General features: G+C 31.0%; 1 protein-coding gene across 1 annotated transcript in view; it reads right to left on the reverse strand.

Annotated features, from left to right (window-relative positions):
* Positions 1 to 16380, reverse strand: part of Nmdar2 (glutamate ionotropic receptor NMDA type subunit 2) — a 694511-nt gene that overhangs the window by 597275 nt on the left and 80856 nt on the right. The window contains exon 2 of the mRNA XM_075369831.1: positions 10055 to 10242. Coding sequence (XP_075225946.1) covers positions 10055 to 10242 — 188 coding nt within the window. The remainder of the gene's footprint in view (positions 1 to 10054; positions 10243 to 16380) is intronic.

Consider the following 16380-nt stretch of genomic DNA (forward strand, 5'->3'; position numbering starts at 1 on the left):
TTTATTTGGCGAGGCGAGTAATCGGTCTGATTTCAGCGACTGTATCTGTATTCAACACTGACGCAGATCTTTTGTGTTCCTTGTTATTAACAGAACCGGTCTCTCTAAATTATGCAACTAACCTTAATACTGATGTTTTGTTAGGAGCTGGTTTATCTGGGTAATGGCAAAACAAATCTTGCACTGCAACCGCTGATTTCGTACTGAAGTACGACTCAACAATGAAAACACGTTCATCTAGCGAAAACACCATCTTGTCTCTAGCAATACACTGAACGTTATGATTGCATTGTTGTTACTATCGGTAGTGTTCCACTGCGTCGCCGCGATGTTCCGATGTTGGACGAGTCCATTTTAGTAACCAGTAGCGGAGTAAGCTTGACTTTTGAAATTTCATGGATGAGTGATTGATGGGTTGCGTTTTATATGGGACACCCTATAAATTACGGCTTAAAAACTATTAAAGATGTGAACTTACTGAATAATAATGAGAATATTAGGCGTTTGAAACGACACTATATCTTGGATTTAGAATATAATGTGTGATATCTAGTTTAGGAATTCTTCCCTGAAATATTATTGTTCTTCGTCTTATCATTTATTTTAAAATTTGTGGATTATGTTGAATCATATTGTTCTATTATTTATTAATTTATTGTTTAGTTCTTTCAAAATGTTCTATTTTTAATTTTTCTCAGTGATTTTTGATTTTCATACAAATTACGTATACGATTACTTATACGGATTCTTTTAGAGGGGGAGATTCATTGAAAACTTCTTTTTTGACGTCACTCTCGTCTAATTTACTTATAATTTTAATAAATCAAACTGATTTTAAATAAAACTTTGAAGAAAAAGAAAACTTTTTAACTTCTTTCGTGTAAAACTTATAAAGTTTACACAAGTAACTAATGAACGCGGTATGCGTTTCCACAAAAATATTTCAGTAGTATAACATTTATCGGCTACGAAGTATTAAGTGAAAAAAATTTACTGTTCAACTGCTAACATGTATGACAAACATTATGTGACTAGGTATTTTATAGATTCCGAACGGAGCGAATATTACAAAAAAATTAGCTGATAAAATTAACTCTGTTTTTGAGAAGAAAAAAAAAATCAAGGAAAATGGACCACAATTAAAAAATATTTTATTTTTTACTTTGCGTAACAATGTATTTATCTAAAGGACCGTCTGAAGAAGTAACCCGCTTTAATTAAAATTTATTTCATTCGAATAATATCTTACATTTATGATTTAATTGAAATTCACCTTTACACGTTTTTCTGAAAAAACTTAAAAATAAAATTTTATTAAAACACGAATAATTTTATTAACAATTAATATTATTTCTTATACGTAAAATGTTTCATGTTTTTTCGAAAGTTTAAAACCAGACATTTAAACGTAATTAAACTTTCTTTTTGTCTTCAGTCATTTGACTGGTTTGATGCAGCTCTCCAAGATTCCCTATCTAGTGCTAGTCGTTTCATTTCAGTATACCCTCTACATCCTACATCCCTAACAATTTGTTTTACATATTCCAAACGTGGCCTGCCTACACAATTTTTTCCTTCTACCTGTTCTTCCAATATTAAAGCGACTATTCCAGGATGCCTTAGTATGTGGCCTATAAGTCTGTCTCTTCTTTTAACTATATTTTTCCAAATGCTTCTTTCTTCATCTATTTGCCGCAATACCTCTTCATTTGTCACTTTATCCACCCTTATGATTTTTAACATTCTCCTATAGCACCGCATTTCAAAAGCTTCTAATCTTTTCTTCTCAGATACTCCGATCGTCCAAGTTTCACTTCCATATAAAGCGACACTCCAAACATACACTTTCAAAAATCTTTTCCTAACATTTAAATTAATTTTTGATGTAAACAAATTATATTTTTTGCTGAAGGCTCGTTTAGCTTGTGCTATTCGGCATTTTATATCGCTCCTGCTTCGTCCATCTTTAGTAATTCTACTTCCCAAATAACAAAATTCTTCTACCTCCATAATTTTTTCTCCTCTTATTTTCACATTCAGCGGTCCATCTTTGTTATTTCTACTACATTTCATTAATTTGGTTTTGTTCTTGTTTATTTTCACGCGATAGTTCTTGCGTAGGTCTTCATCTATGCCGTTCATTGTTTCTTCTAAATCCTTTTTACTCTCGGCTAGAATTACTCTATCATCAGAAAATCGTAGCATCTTTATCTTTTCACCTTGTCCTGTTACTCCGAATCTAAATTGTTCTTTAACATCATTAACTGCTAGTTCCATGTAAAGATTAAAAAGTAACGGAGGAAAAGAAAAAGTAACGGGAACATCCTTGTCGGACTCCCTTTCTTATTACGGCTTCTTTCTTAAGTTCTTCAATTGTTACTGTTGCCGTTTGGTTCCTGTACATGTTAGCAATTGTTCTTCTATCTCTGTATTTGAACCCTAATTTTTTTTTAAATGCTGAACATTTTATTCCAGTCTACGTTGTCGAATGCCTTTTCTAGGTCTATAAACGCCAAGTATGTTGGTTTGTTTTTCTTTAATCTTCCTTCTACTATTAATGTGAGGCCTAAAATTGCTTCCCTTGTCCCTATACTTTTCCTGAAACCAAATTGGTCTTCTCCTAACACTTCCTCCACTCTCCTCTCAATTCTTCTGTATAGAATTGTAGTTAAGATTTTTGATGCATGACTAGCTAAAGTAATTGTTCTGTATTCTTCACATTTATCTGCCCCTGCTTTCTTTGGTATCATGACTATAACACTTTTTTTGAAGTCTGACGGAAATTCTCCTTTTTCATGAATATTACACACCAGTTTGTATAATCTATCAATCGCTTCCTCATCTGCACTGCGCAGTAATTTTACAGGTATTCCGTCAATTTCAGGACCCTTTCTGCCGTTTAAATCTTTTAATGCTCTGTTAAATTCAGATCTCAGTATTGTTTCTCCTATTTCATCCTCCTCAACTTCCTCTTCTTCTTCTATAACACCATTTTCTAATTCATTTCCTCCGTATAACTCTTCAGTATATTCCACCCATCTATCGACTTTACCTTTCGTATTATAAATTGGTGTACCATCTTTGTTTAACACATTATTAGATTTTATTTTATGTACCCCAAAATTTTCCTTAACTATTTTACCAATGTTCATTTCTCTTTCCACTTCTGAACACTTTTCTTTAATCCACTCTTCTTTCGCCAGTTTGCACTTCCTGTTTATAGCATTTCTTAATTGCCGATAGTTCCTTTTATTTTCTTCATCACAATTAAACTTAAAAGACCTTAATTAAAAATGCGTATACAAGTATTTAATTAAAAAGACAATCTCATTAAAGTAGCCGTATGTTTGGATAATTTAAAACTAAACGTCATTTCCCGTGAGAAGTACATATTTATTCACTTAAATTTTATATTATTTTATTTTAAAATTCAAAAATGTCTATAACTTGTAAATTTTAAATAAATTCCGATTTTACTTGAGATTTTATTCGTGGAAATTAGACGGCGTATAAACACAGCATGCTAAGCTATTACTGCGATGACAATTTTATTTAAGGTCAGTATCCTGAATTTCTAGAAACTGACCGGCAAGAGATAATTATGTTTAAAGATAAATTTAGACTCTAGAGACCTTACAGATTGAGGTGGAAGGTAACTTTAACGCCGCAAAACTACACTGAATTTTCATTAGATTAATTACTGGACTATCTATTTTTTTGTAACAATTATGTTGACAGTAGTTTTCTTTAATTCTAAGCTTTGAATTTAAATATTTAGTAATTAAAAATACGTAAGATATGACATTTACGTAACAATTAAATTTTAGAAATAGTAAATAATCTATTGGACTATTTTTCAATTAATCTGTCGTTTTAATTTAAATTAATTTAAACTGAAATTTCAAGTAAAAATGAAAAATTACATGAATTTTTTGTAATAACTGAAATATGGTGATTAAAACTGAAATAAGTTAAGAAATGAGCGTGAAATATGAAATACGAATCTCTGAAAAATGAGAAATGAGACATGAAGTTTGAAATCATGAAATGAGTATGATCACACACGAGATGTTAAAAAAACGGAAATTGTTTTACTTAATAAAATACATTGTAAGACTTGTTTAAAATTAAAAACCCACCGGCTTGGTGTAGTGGTAAACGCGTCTTCTCAAATCAGCTGATTTGGAAGTCGAGAGTTCTAGAGTTATTAAGTCCTAGTAAAGTTAGTTATTTTTACATGGATTTGAATACTAGATCGTGGATACCGGTATTTCTTTGATATGTATCTTTGATAGGATTATATATGTATGAGAGTATAACATATATAATCCTCATTCGTCCTCTGAACTATTATCTGAAAGGTAATTACCGGAGGACAGGAAAAAGAAAGAAAGGATTTCTTTAAAAATAATTAGTGAATTTTTTTAAATTTAAGAAATTAAGGGAAAGAAATGTAATTTTTTTTAATGAAATTATTATTTTACATAAAGTATATGGGTGTCTGAATATTTTTGGACTTTTTACATGTTTTTCTTTAAGTTAAAATGGTTTAAGTATTCCTCAAATCTTGCACCTTAATTAAACTCATTTCCCGACATCTTTCAATTCAGCGATTTTACAGAGCGACGAAAATTGGGTGACAATACAATATTCTATTGCAATTACATATAATATATATATATATATACATATATAGAGTATTTATATATAGGTTGTCGGAGATACAAGGGGAACATCTTGAGGATAGGAACTGAATCGATAAAACGTAGCTAGCTATTGATCCGATTGATTTTGACTGTCAATTCAGTTGAGTAGATCATGTGACAGTTTTAGTTAAATATACCTCTTTTTTTGTTTAGCCTTCGGGACCGCCGTTAAGTATTACTTCAGAGGACGAGATGAAGTGGCGATTTTTGTAGCGTGTAAAAATTCCATTCCTGACCGAGGTTCGAACCCGGGACCTCCGGATGAAAGGCCGAGACCTTATCGCTCACGCCCAGAGCCGACAGTTACAAATAACTGCTATCATTTGTAATAATGGAAATTAATTCTCAGGTTGTAACATAGAATAAAATTGCGTATAAATATGTTTTTGTTTGCTAAAGAATTAAAACAACTAAAAGTAAAGATTTAATTGTCAGTCTAAATACGTATAGAATTTTTTTCCTAACGTTGCAATTTGTTCTACTGGTAAACAATAAGCAACTCCCAACCCCAAGACTAATGAGATGAGGATGATATGAATGAGGTGTAGTCTGGAATAGACTCATATACAAAAAAAAGATACTAAAATTAACGCTGTAATATAATTTATTCGTATGTTATTTCAAACAACTCAATTCTGCGGAGAAAATAAAAAATGGAATAATATAATTCTTCAGAAATTATTTTAAAAGAAGAGTATCGTGAGACAGCAAATCTCGGCAAGACTTTGGCAAAAGGAACAAACATACACAATTAATAAATATCTATATAAATAAAAATGTAAATTTTTATTAAAAATCTTAAATCTCCGAAAGATCTTCACCGATTGCTTTGAAATTTTGACACAACCTTGCATTTGAACACCCACTTGTTTTTATATACCTACCGTTTTTATACCTAAGATACCTGTACATGATACAGGTAAAACATGCTTTTTTAAAAAACAGAGCTATCTGTTGGACGTAAAAGCAATACACGCTATACTAAATATTTTACAATTCCATTTCAATGTTTTTGATATGTGTGTCTATAGCGGTATAGACTAAAAAAATACTGGACGAATTTACGCGCGGGGAAAGAGAAAGGGAAAAATCAAAAAAGGTAAAAGGGAAGAAGGTATAAAAAGGAAAGAATGGGGAAATGGGAAAGGGGAAAACTGGGAAAATGAAATTGAAAGGGAAAAGGAGAAAAAATAAAAAAAGGGCAAGGAGGAAATATGAAGAGGGAAAGAGAAACAATGGAAGGAAATGTGGGAAGAAAAGGGAAAGGGTGAAAGGAAGAAACGGTAAAAAGGAGAAAGGGAGAAAGGAAGAAAGGGGTTAAGGGAGAAAAGATAAAAGGGAAAGGTTAAATTTTATGAAGTTCCTTAATGTTCATTTTTTAATGTTGTATCAAATTTTCAATTTAATCTATACATATCTACTCTAATCTAGCAATAGAAAAGCATTGTCGGATCTGCTAGTATCTAATAAAAAACAAAAATAATAAATAATAAAATAAAACATCATAAATCCATGTATGTAATTACATGTACGTACATGCATATGTATATAAAACATAAACATATATATATATATAACAATTGCAAAGTTTGATACAATTTTCATTTAAAAAAAAGAAAAATTAGAATTTTTTTTTAAAACGTTTTTCTTAATGACAAACAAAAATAAATAATTCTCACAAAAAAGTAAAATATAATTTTGTTCTTAAGAAGATTACTTTAAAAAAAAATGTCTATTTATGCATGACTAAAAAGGAAAGCGTGGGAGGCGTACGCATTACTAGTCCAGGCGTTATCTGTATGGGTTGGGCTTTTCCTTATGATCACTAATTTTTGCTTTAATGCCTAGGGAATATCTTCTTTTTTTTTTTTTCGTCTTCAGTCATTTGACTGGTTGATGCAGCTCTCCAAGATTCCCTATTTAGTGCTAGTCGTTTCATTTCAGTAAACCCTCTACATCCTACATCCCTAACAATTTGTTTTACATATTTTCAGGGAATATCATCAGAAATTATTTCTTTATGCACCAGTTGAAAAGGGTGTGCTTAAATTTTTATTAAACAAAATGTAAACAAAGTAAAAACTAATTGTAAAAAAAAGTAAAAGTAAAACTGCTCATTTTAGAAAAAAGATCGAGAGAGAAGAAAGTTTTGTTATTAAATTCTACACTCAATATCATCGGTTAAAAATAGAAAAATACGTTATTATTGATGCAAAAATAGCGATAACTGTCAAGAAAGTGGAAAAAGAAACAACAATTTTTGGGAATCTTTTTCGAGTACATATATTATACACACGACCTTCAGATTCCGCTTCAAAAAATTTTTCATATGATAAATCAACACGCCAAATTTAAAAAAAAATCGGTCTAATAACAAAACTTTTTTCTCTGTCGATATTTTTTTCTAAAAGGAACAGTTAGTTATCGAGTTATCTTGGGAAATAGGAGAAAAAATGGATATTTTTGCATTTTGTTTAATAAAAATTCAAGCACACCTTTTTCAACCGGCGCATAATGAAATAATAATTTTTGATGATATTCCTTAGGCATTAAAGCAAAAATTAGCGATCATATAGAAAAAGTTCAAATATACCCATTTTAAAACAGACACAGCCTGGATTGTATGACGACTTCATAATTAGAGCGTGTCAAACGTTTTTCTTTTCTACCATGCGGAAATAAATTCTTTTTAAAGTAATTTTCTTGAAAATAGAATTCTTTTACTTTAATACTACTTTTTTTTTAAAGTTTTTTATTCTAATTTTTTTGATAAGTCAGATGGTTTATAAATTTTTATAATATATTAAAATATAATAATATGTTAAAATTTTTATAATATTAATAAACATCAAAAGAGAATTTGAATATTTCTAAGGGAAACAATAGGACAGGGGAAAACACAATATTCTTTTCAGATCCTACCCTACTCTCTCTCTTTCCTGTTTATTAGCCAACGGTAACTACCGTTTAGATAATACTTCAGAGGATGAATGAGGATGATATGTATGAGTATATATGATATATACTCATATATATCATATATGATATCATGATATCATATATGATATCATATGATATCATATATATCATATATATCATATACTCATATATATATGAGTATATGATATATAATGGAGTGTAGTCTTGTACATTCTCAGGTCGACTATTCCTGAGATGTGTGGTTAATTGAAACCCAACCGCCAAAGAACACCGGTATCCATGATCTAGTATTCAAATCCGTGTAAAAATAACTGGCTTTACTAGGACTTGAAAGCTGGTACTCTCGGCTTCCAAATCAGCTGATTTGGGAAGACGCGTTCACCACTAGACCAAACCGGTGGAGATCCTACCCTACTAAAGGGCATTTGTATGTGTGTCGGTGTCCGTTTCCCTTAGCTGAGAACATATATCATCGAACATACTGCCTGTCAAACAGTCGTATATATATTTTTTTTTCTTAAATGTTTATAAACAATAAGTAAGAAGAAGCAACACTGACAAATAAGACCAAAAATAAAAACATGCTTACATGATACATGATTAAACATACTGCCTGTAAAAAAATCATACGATTTTTAGTTAGATGTTTATAAACAATAAATATAACAGTAGTAATAATAATTAGAAAACAAATGAATAACTTATACTACCGTAATTCATTCATTCAATATCGTAGCAGATCTTAAAATAGAATTATTTTCGATAAAATTAAATCGATACCGAAAATACTATCGATTATCCATTTAGAATCGTATATGTGATTTTTTTTCAGTCGTTTAGTTACAATTAAACATACATAACACCCAGGTGAAATCAAAACACACGGGTGAAATCAAATGACAAACAATAAAGATCAAAATTAGAAGTATATTGAATCCTACATATCCTCTTTACCGATTTATTGATTTTGAAGCCAACTTATCTTTTGCTACTACGTCAAGGAAGTTTAGTTTCGTATTACGATAATTTGTTTCGTAATACGAATATAATATATAAATAAGAAATTAATTTATATATAAGCTTCCAGTTCTCGTAGGGAGTTAATTTGCATATAGATACTATGGATCTCGATGAAAATGTTGAGAGAGGCAATGTTTAAAAGATATTGTTAGAGATGTGCTAGAAGTGATTCTTTTGCAAATGGAAGATACCAATCAGATAAACAGTTTCAATGTATATATGAATGACGTCTGCTTTATAGTTTTAAGTTTTGCGAACGCATTAAGTAGAAAAAAGTGCTTGTGATTTCTCTCCAGATGACTGAAGATAATTTGCTTAGTGATTTGAAGGTCTATTTTGGAAATTTACTTAATTTTGAGTGCGTGATACTCCAGTTTTTATTCCAGTTTCAGCGCATTGGAAGCTTGCTGTTTATGAACGAGGAGAGGTTGTAAAGTTTTTCTGTTCAATAAACTGGCATTTGCCCGCTAGAGCCAACCACCCGGAGGGCGTGCCTATGGCACGCCTCTGCAGCTAGTTAGTTACATTAATAAAATGATAAATAAAATATGCAATAAAAACTATTAGATATAAAGAAAGCACTAAAAGTACAGGCAATATGTTATTTACAGGGGTCTGGATGAATGGTTTATATTTTATTTCAAATTTTCGAATACTGAACGATTTTGGCGAGGATACTCCTTTAGAAACCCCTAACCAATTCTAATGCGTTTTTAAATTAAAAAATATATATATAAAAACTAATTCTTTTTTTTATCTATTTAAATAAGTTAATGAAAACCGCTGATTCGTTGAATACTGGTTAAACACATATTTTCTGAAGTATTATGGGCGATGTAAAAGATGTATGGGGATGGGAAAAACTGTCTGGTTAAATTTCATCAACCTGACCTTTTTACTTCACTTCCGCCTTATCTATTTTTCGTTCTGTGAAACTATTTCGGATCGTACTGAGTATAATTTTATCTATAAAACATTCTGTATGAATCGTTACAACAGCCGCCTTCGGATCGATCCGAAAGCTGCGTTTCCGCTCAAGTGGTAGAGTAAAAATCCCATTGATGGACACGTCTATCGGATCCCTTTTAAAATACCGAAACTTCATAACAGACTATATGAAATACTGAAAAAATACACTCGACCAGAAAAATTTACCTCGACCAAAAATCATAAAAAAGCTAAGAAAAATGATTTTGAAAGATTACTGTGTCGAATTCAGTAACGTGATCAAAGAAAACATGATCGCATGAAATATTAATAAAGAACTCACCGATAACCGTAGAAATGAATCCGAAAATGATTTAATTGCAATTACAATTCATAGATATTTATATACTGTATTAAGATTTAAGTATAAATTAATTTAACAAAAAATCATCTATACTTACTTGAAACGATCTTGCATGTCTGTAATTCGTTCTCTAACTGCTTGTATGAAATCATCATGACCGGCGATTTGTGATGTAACTACAGAAAATCGATGCCATTTGTATCTTTCCAATATACTTAACATCGCTGCCGTTTGGTGTTCTAAAGAAGGGGCCAACTGCAATTGTAAACTGCTCTGTGAAGCTCTCTGCAACAATTCAAGATACAGAACAAAATTATATTAAAAAATAGAATTTAAAATCAATTTAAAAAATTTACGTATCACAAAAAATGTTTTAATTATAGGCCGGCCTCCGTGGCGCGAGTGGTAGTGTCTAAGCCTTTCATCTGGAGGTCCCGGATTCGAATCCCGGTCAGGCATGGTATTTTCACACGCTATCATCTCATCCTCTGAATCAATACCTAACGGTGGTCTCAGAGGTTAAAAAACAAAAAAAAAATATAGATAGAAAAAATCTTATGTGAACGCCACACGACTTCCTTGTACGCCTATTAAATTACATATACAGATTCTTGCCTCAGTCAGAATGCCACTGATGCAAATGGCGCATTTGATATTCCCATCGATGTACTACTATCCCTAAAAAAAAACAAAATATAATAAAAAATAAAAAATAAACAACAAAACTAAAAACAAAACATATCTTACGTAAGTCTCGAACAAGACTGAGTAAACAAAATATAGAAAGGAACTGAAATCCACTACTATCCAAAGGTAAGAGACTGAGGTCAACACGCAATTACATTATAACCAACAACAATAACAATAAAAATTACAATAAAACAAACCAACAACAAAAACTTACCAATTACAAAAAGAAATAAAAGAAGAACGCGGAAAGGCCCAGGCGGCACCCCAAATGCCCTTGGCAATCCTTTATTTTGGCAAATAGAGTATAAAATTCTCAACTTTTTGAACGTACAGCAGGCCTTTGACAGGATTTGGCTGTCTGGTCTATAATATTTTCCACTTATTACTTTGTTTATCCGTTGCTTAACTATTGTGTTTTCTAATGATTTTCGATTATTTTTGTTTTCTTATTGTAATTTCCATTTATTTATATTTATTGTTAAACTTATTTATCTGTTGTTTTTTTGTTTTTTTTTTATTTAATTTTTATGGGCATCGACTGCTAAGGTCATTAGCCCTCGTCACAATCTTTAAAAGAAACTACTATCACCATCTGGATCGTCGTATGTAAGGGTGTAAAGGGCCCTTACATTTTATTTAAAAACACAAACTACACAAAACATTTAAGACATAAAGACAAGGACAATCACAAACACTTATGGGGTGTAAAGGGCCCCAATATTAAAATTTGATCTGTTGTAAAATTTGTTGTTGTTAATCTTGTTGTAAAATTTGTTAATATTAAAATTTTATCTGTTGTTTACTTGTTTATAATCATAATCTTTTGTATTCTAGTTCACCTCACTCTACACTCCTCCTTCATGTAATTGTTTACCGTACGTTTTACTTATGGTTTCACATATTAGGAGAAACTAATTTTAAATAAAACATTACAGCAGCATGTTCTGTCAGAAATTTATGACATTTAAACAAAAGCATTTAAATAAACGAATATAAACTCGTAATTCTTTCTTTTTTTTATTTAGTAATTTTTTTTTTTATTATTTACTGATTGTTTCAAATTTCAAAAGTCTAAATCCTCTATTTAATTTTTTTTTAATAAATTCGGAACGATGTTAATAAAAAAAAATTAATCTTTGTGTTTCATACTTACCATTTATACTTAAGAGAAATATTTTTAAGCTGCACGTAACAAGATGCTTAGAAATATTTTCTTTTTCTTCTTTCATAAATAAGAACCTTTATCTTTTTTCTTCAATTTATGTTGAACAAGGGATGGGATTCTTTTCTGTTTAGTAGCAGCGGAGTTTTATCTTAGCGACAGTAATTGCCGACGTCACATCTGAAACTCTTATCTCTTCTTGAAAATCCTGCATTTCAGTCGTAAAGTTAGGCACGTTATACACAAAACAAAAACGAAAAACCAGCCGCACTGAACCACACCAAACTCCATTATAACTTTTCATAGTGACATGTTTATGCCATTTATTTTATTATTACTTGATAGCGACTGACGCCACGTTTTCATCTTCAAAATATCGGTATCATATATTTCTTCCTGTAACCTATATACAACAGAAACTTTCTAATATTTAAATTTTTTTAAAACTTAAAAAAATATTGTTATATTTAACAAATAATAGAATAAAATTTTCTTATGAATGGCGAATGCTATAACCGTATTGATGGTTGAATCGCAAAAGTAATTTCCAAAAAAGACGCCGTCTAGAAAAAAAACAAGCCTTACTTGCCAGATTCACTTAGAAAAATTAGTATCGAAGTGGTTTCTGACTTTCTTCTTCACTAAGTAAAATATAAGGCTGCAAATCGGAATAATCTAGTTGGCTTAATAGAGTTCATATTCGGCCTTCATTCAACACCACAGGACTTGTCTGAGTATAACTGTAATTTCTGTCAAACTACAAAGCGAATATGACCGTCGCACCTCAATCGTTTTATACACATGAAGATCTTAAAAATGATTAGAGAAGGTAAAAAAAATTAATTCGTTTCTATTGTTAAACACTTGTATATAAAAAAAATTAATTACTAACTCATAAAATTAAATTTTTATTTGCTCTTAATCTTTTTATGTACTTTCTTAATATTTTAAAAGTATAATTTTGCTTTTCTGAGAGTTTATATTATCAAATACAAGTCCAAGGTTGCTGTATCTTTTTGCTGTATTTTCAACTAGCAGGTTTGGAAACATAAGCCTGAGAAATTTTTTATTTCTTTCTTTTTAGTCTAAAACACTTCTGAAACGATACTTTGAAGAGTGGATCAAAATGTATAAAAATGCGATGGATCATTAATTTTTATATCTTTACCGATGTTATTTAAACAATTTCTGTGTTTAAGGATCTAGTGTATTAACATGGGCGTTGTACCAAACAACTAACAAAATTTTCCAAGAATATTCGATTGGTCGGATTTTGATTTAAGATAGTATTCCCCTTAGCGATTAAAAAAATAAAAATTTGAAAAACTTAAGGAAAAAGGCAAAAGAAGTGATAAAAATGCGATTTATCTGCAGGAGAAGCAGAGCTGCTTAAATTATTTAAAGAATAATATCTTGTTATTTTATAATTTGAAGAAGTAATGACGCTTGCGAAGTCCTGTATTAAAAGTATGACAAAATATTACTTGTTAATAAAATTTAAAAAAATTATAATTGTAAAACACTCAGACAAACTCGATACTTCTGCTACATTAATAAATAAACATCGATAAATAATTAATTAGTAAACGTTATTAAATAAATAAAAATAAAATTCACTACAAAAATGTGGAGAGTGCTATGTAGCAAAGTAGTTCTGCGAATAAGGAAAAAAATACCTTAAGGTTCTGTCTGGAGTGTGGTCCTTTATGGACCATTATGGACCTTTATGGATTATTAGGAATGAAGAGGAGAGAAGTGGAGGGCCTTTGAAATCTGGGTTTGGAGGAGGGTGGAAAAGATCAGCTGGACGGAGAGAGTTTGGAATGAGGAGGTGTTTCATAGAGTGGGAGAAGAGATGGGGATTATTGAAATAATAAAAAAAAGAAAATGCAGTTGGTTGGAACATTGGCTGAGACTTGACTGCCTGTTGGTGACGGCATTGGGAGGATTTCTAACCGGGAGGAAGCAAGAGGTCGGAGATGAATGAAAATGGTACACAATATAAAAAAGGGAAGAAAGTTATAAAATGAAACGGATGGCACAGAATCGAGCAGAATGGAGGGCGGCCATGTAAAAACCTGCCTTTGGTCAAAACACTTATAACCTATTACTTACAAAAATGAGAAAAATCTAATTAAAAATTTGATAAGATTTAAATAATTTAAAATAAGATATATATCTAAAGCAATAAGCGATTCTCGATTAGTAAAACGATTTAATTGTATCTTAAAAAGCGGCAAATCGAGTCTTTCACTGAGAAACTATCTGATCAGCAGAGTACAATCGATAATTTTCAATAGTACTCGCTTATGTATATTGTTGAAATCTTCGGTATTTATAAGTAAAAAATAAAGCCAGCCTCACATTGCGAGAGTGATAGCGTCTCGGCCTTTCATCCGGAAGTCCCGGGTTCAAATCCCGGTCAGGTATGGTATTTTTACACGCTACAAAAATTTTCATTCATCTCATCATCTGAAGTAATACCTAACGGTGGTCCCGGAGGAAAAAAAATTGAATTGCGATGGTTTTTGAGAATTAACAGCAGTAATTTCATTTGTCTATACACACACCCAGATGTGACAGCAAGCTGGAAAAACTGGTTGAAATAGTAATAATTAACAGATGCGATGGTGACCAAGGGTATTATCGATATAACCACAGAATGTCGTAACAATCCTATCGACTGTTAAAGCAAAAATTATCTTTCTGAAGATGACATTGGATTTCCATCTAACGACCGCATTTTCATAAATAACTTATTATTTCAGCAGTGGGGGGTTTTTTTGGCAAAGGTAAGATAAAAAAAAACAAATATTTCTAAATAACTCCCTCCTTTTGGGGTCCCCAGAACTCAAATTCTGCTTTTAATGATTAAGGACACATGGTACCTTGTATCTCTGTAGTGTTACTTTTTCGACCTTTACGACCCATTATCTCAGGATACAATAGGAATTCAGCAGGGAAATGTAAGGTCTTTCTTTTATCTACTGACTTTTTTCATATTTTTACTACAATCATTTTTCACTTAACGATTTTTATTCAATGTTTCTTATCTTTTGAAGCTAATTTTTTGCACTAAAAATTATGTATATTAGAAAATATAAATCACCAGGTCTTAAAAAAAACTCAGTAGCTGTGTCTTGCATACACAAACACACAGTAAAAATCTCACTTTCCTACTTCAAGCGGTTCATGAGATAACGGGTCTTTTATTTAAAAAGCACGCAATTTTCAGAAAAGGATTAAAAACATAATTTACTGCAGATCAATGCATCTAGCACTATATTCTGCATCGTCCGGGACTTAGTCATCATCATTATATTCTGATCGAATACTTTTTCTGTTTTTCTTGGTTCCACGTTAATATGAGCGCACCCGTTTCTGAATTATGAACAAAATTTCCACTACATAAACAATAAATTTCCCTTCCATAATAACAAGACAGTGCCAAAAAAAAAAATTATCTTTAAAAAAAGACTTCAAACCCTAATATTCTATAGCGTATTTTTGGTTTATAATTTTTTAAAAGCTTATCTTTACCCCTTTTGCGTAATTTTGCATATTGTGCTACAGTCGTAATCGTATATAGGAATCTTTTTGCTAAAAAATTAGTATAGTTTAGGGAAGAGTACACGGGGCTCTAGATTAGGGTAAGTATCTTGTTTATATGCGACGAGACAAAATTTACGCAACCCACCGGGTTGGTCTAGTGGTGATTTGGAAGTCGATAGTTCCAGCGTTCAAGTCCTAATGAAGGCAGTTTTATACGGATTTGAATCCTAGATAGTGGATACCGGTGTTCTTTGGAGGTTGGGTTTCAATTAATCACAAAGCTCAGGAACGGTCGAACTGAGACTTTATAAGACTACACTTCATTTACACTCATACATATCATCCTCATTCATCCTCTGAAGTAATACCTGAACGGTAATTCCCGGAAACTAAACAGGAAAAAGAAGAAAGACAAAATTTACGCAAACTGGGCAAAATGGCGGCTGTTCAAAGGTGATTTTGTAAAACGTGAACGCGTTCACGTTCAATATTGCGATCAATATAGCGTTACAGTGTCGTTCAGTGTTCAATGTAAAGAACGCGAATAGCATAATACTTATACTCATCATTAGCTTGACGTTTATTTAAAATTACATCATGTGGAAAAAGTGATGACAAATATGGTGTGGTCATGCTTTTAAATTTTTTTACATTACCGTTTAATTCGTTAATTTGCAACTTACGTTTTAAATTTTCATATACAACTCTATTAATTTCTTTTAGCAATTCTTCTTGCTTATTTTGTATAAGTTGCAACTCTGTGAGCAACTGAATATTACCGTTTTGATATAGCTTAAAATCTTTGATGAAATACATTTATAAATAAAATCAAAAGTTTAATCAATAGGTCAAAATATGTTATCTCAGATAAAAAAAAAAAAAAAAGAATAATTACGCGACATATTTGAAGACTTACCAAAAATACATAAAAATAACACACCGATAATGAATTTAATACAATTGTTAAATACATAAAATTTACAATGGAAATAGAAAATAATAATTATTTAAACGAAACG

This window comes from Lycorma delicatula, chromosome 6, assembly GCF_047948215.1.
Source record: "Lycorma delicatula isolate Av1 chromosome 6, ASM4794821v1, whole genome shotgun sequence".
Taxonomy (NCBI): Eukaryota; Metazoa; Arthropoda; class Insecta; order Hemiptera; family Fulgoridae; genus Lycorma; species Lycorma delicatula.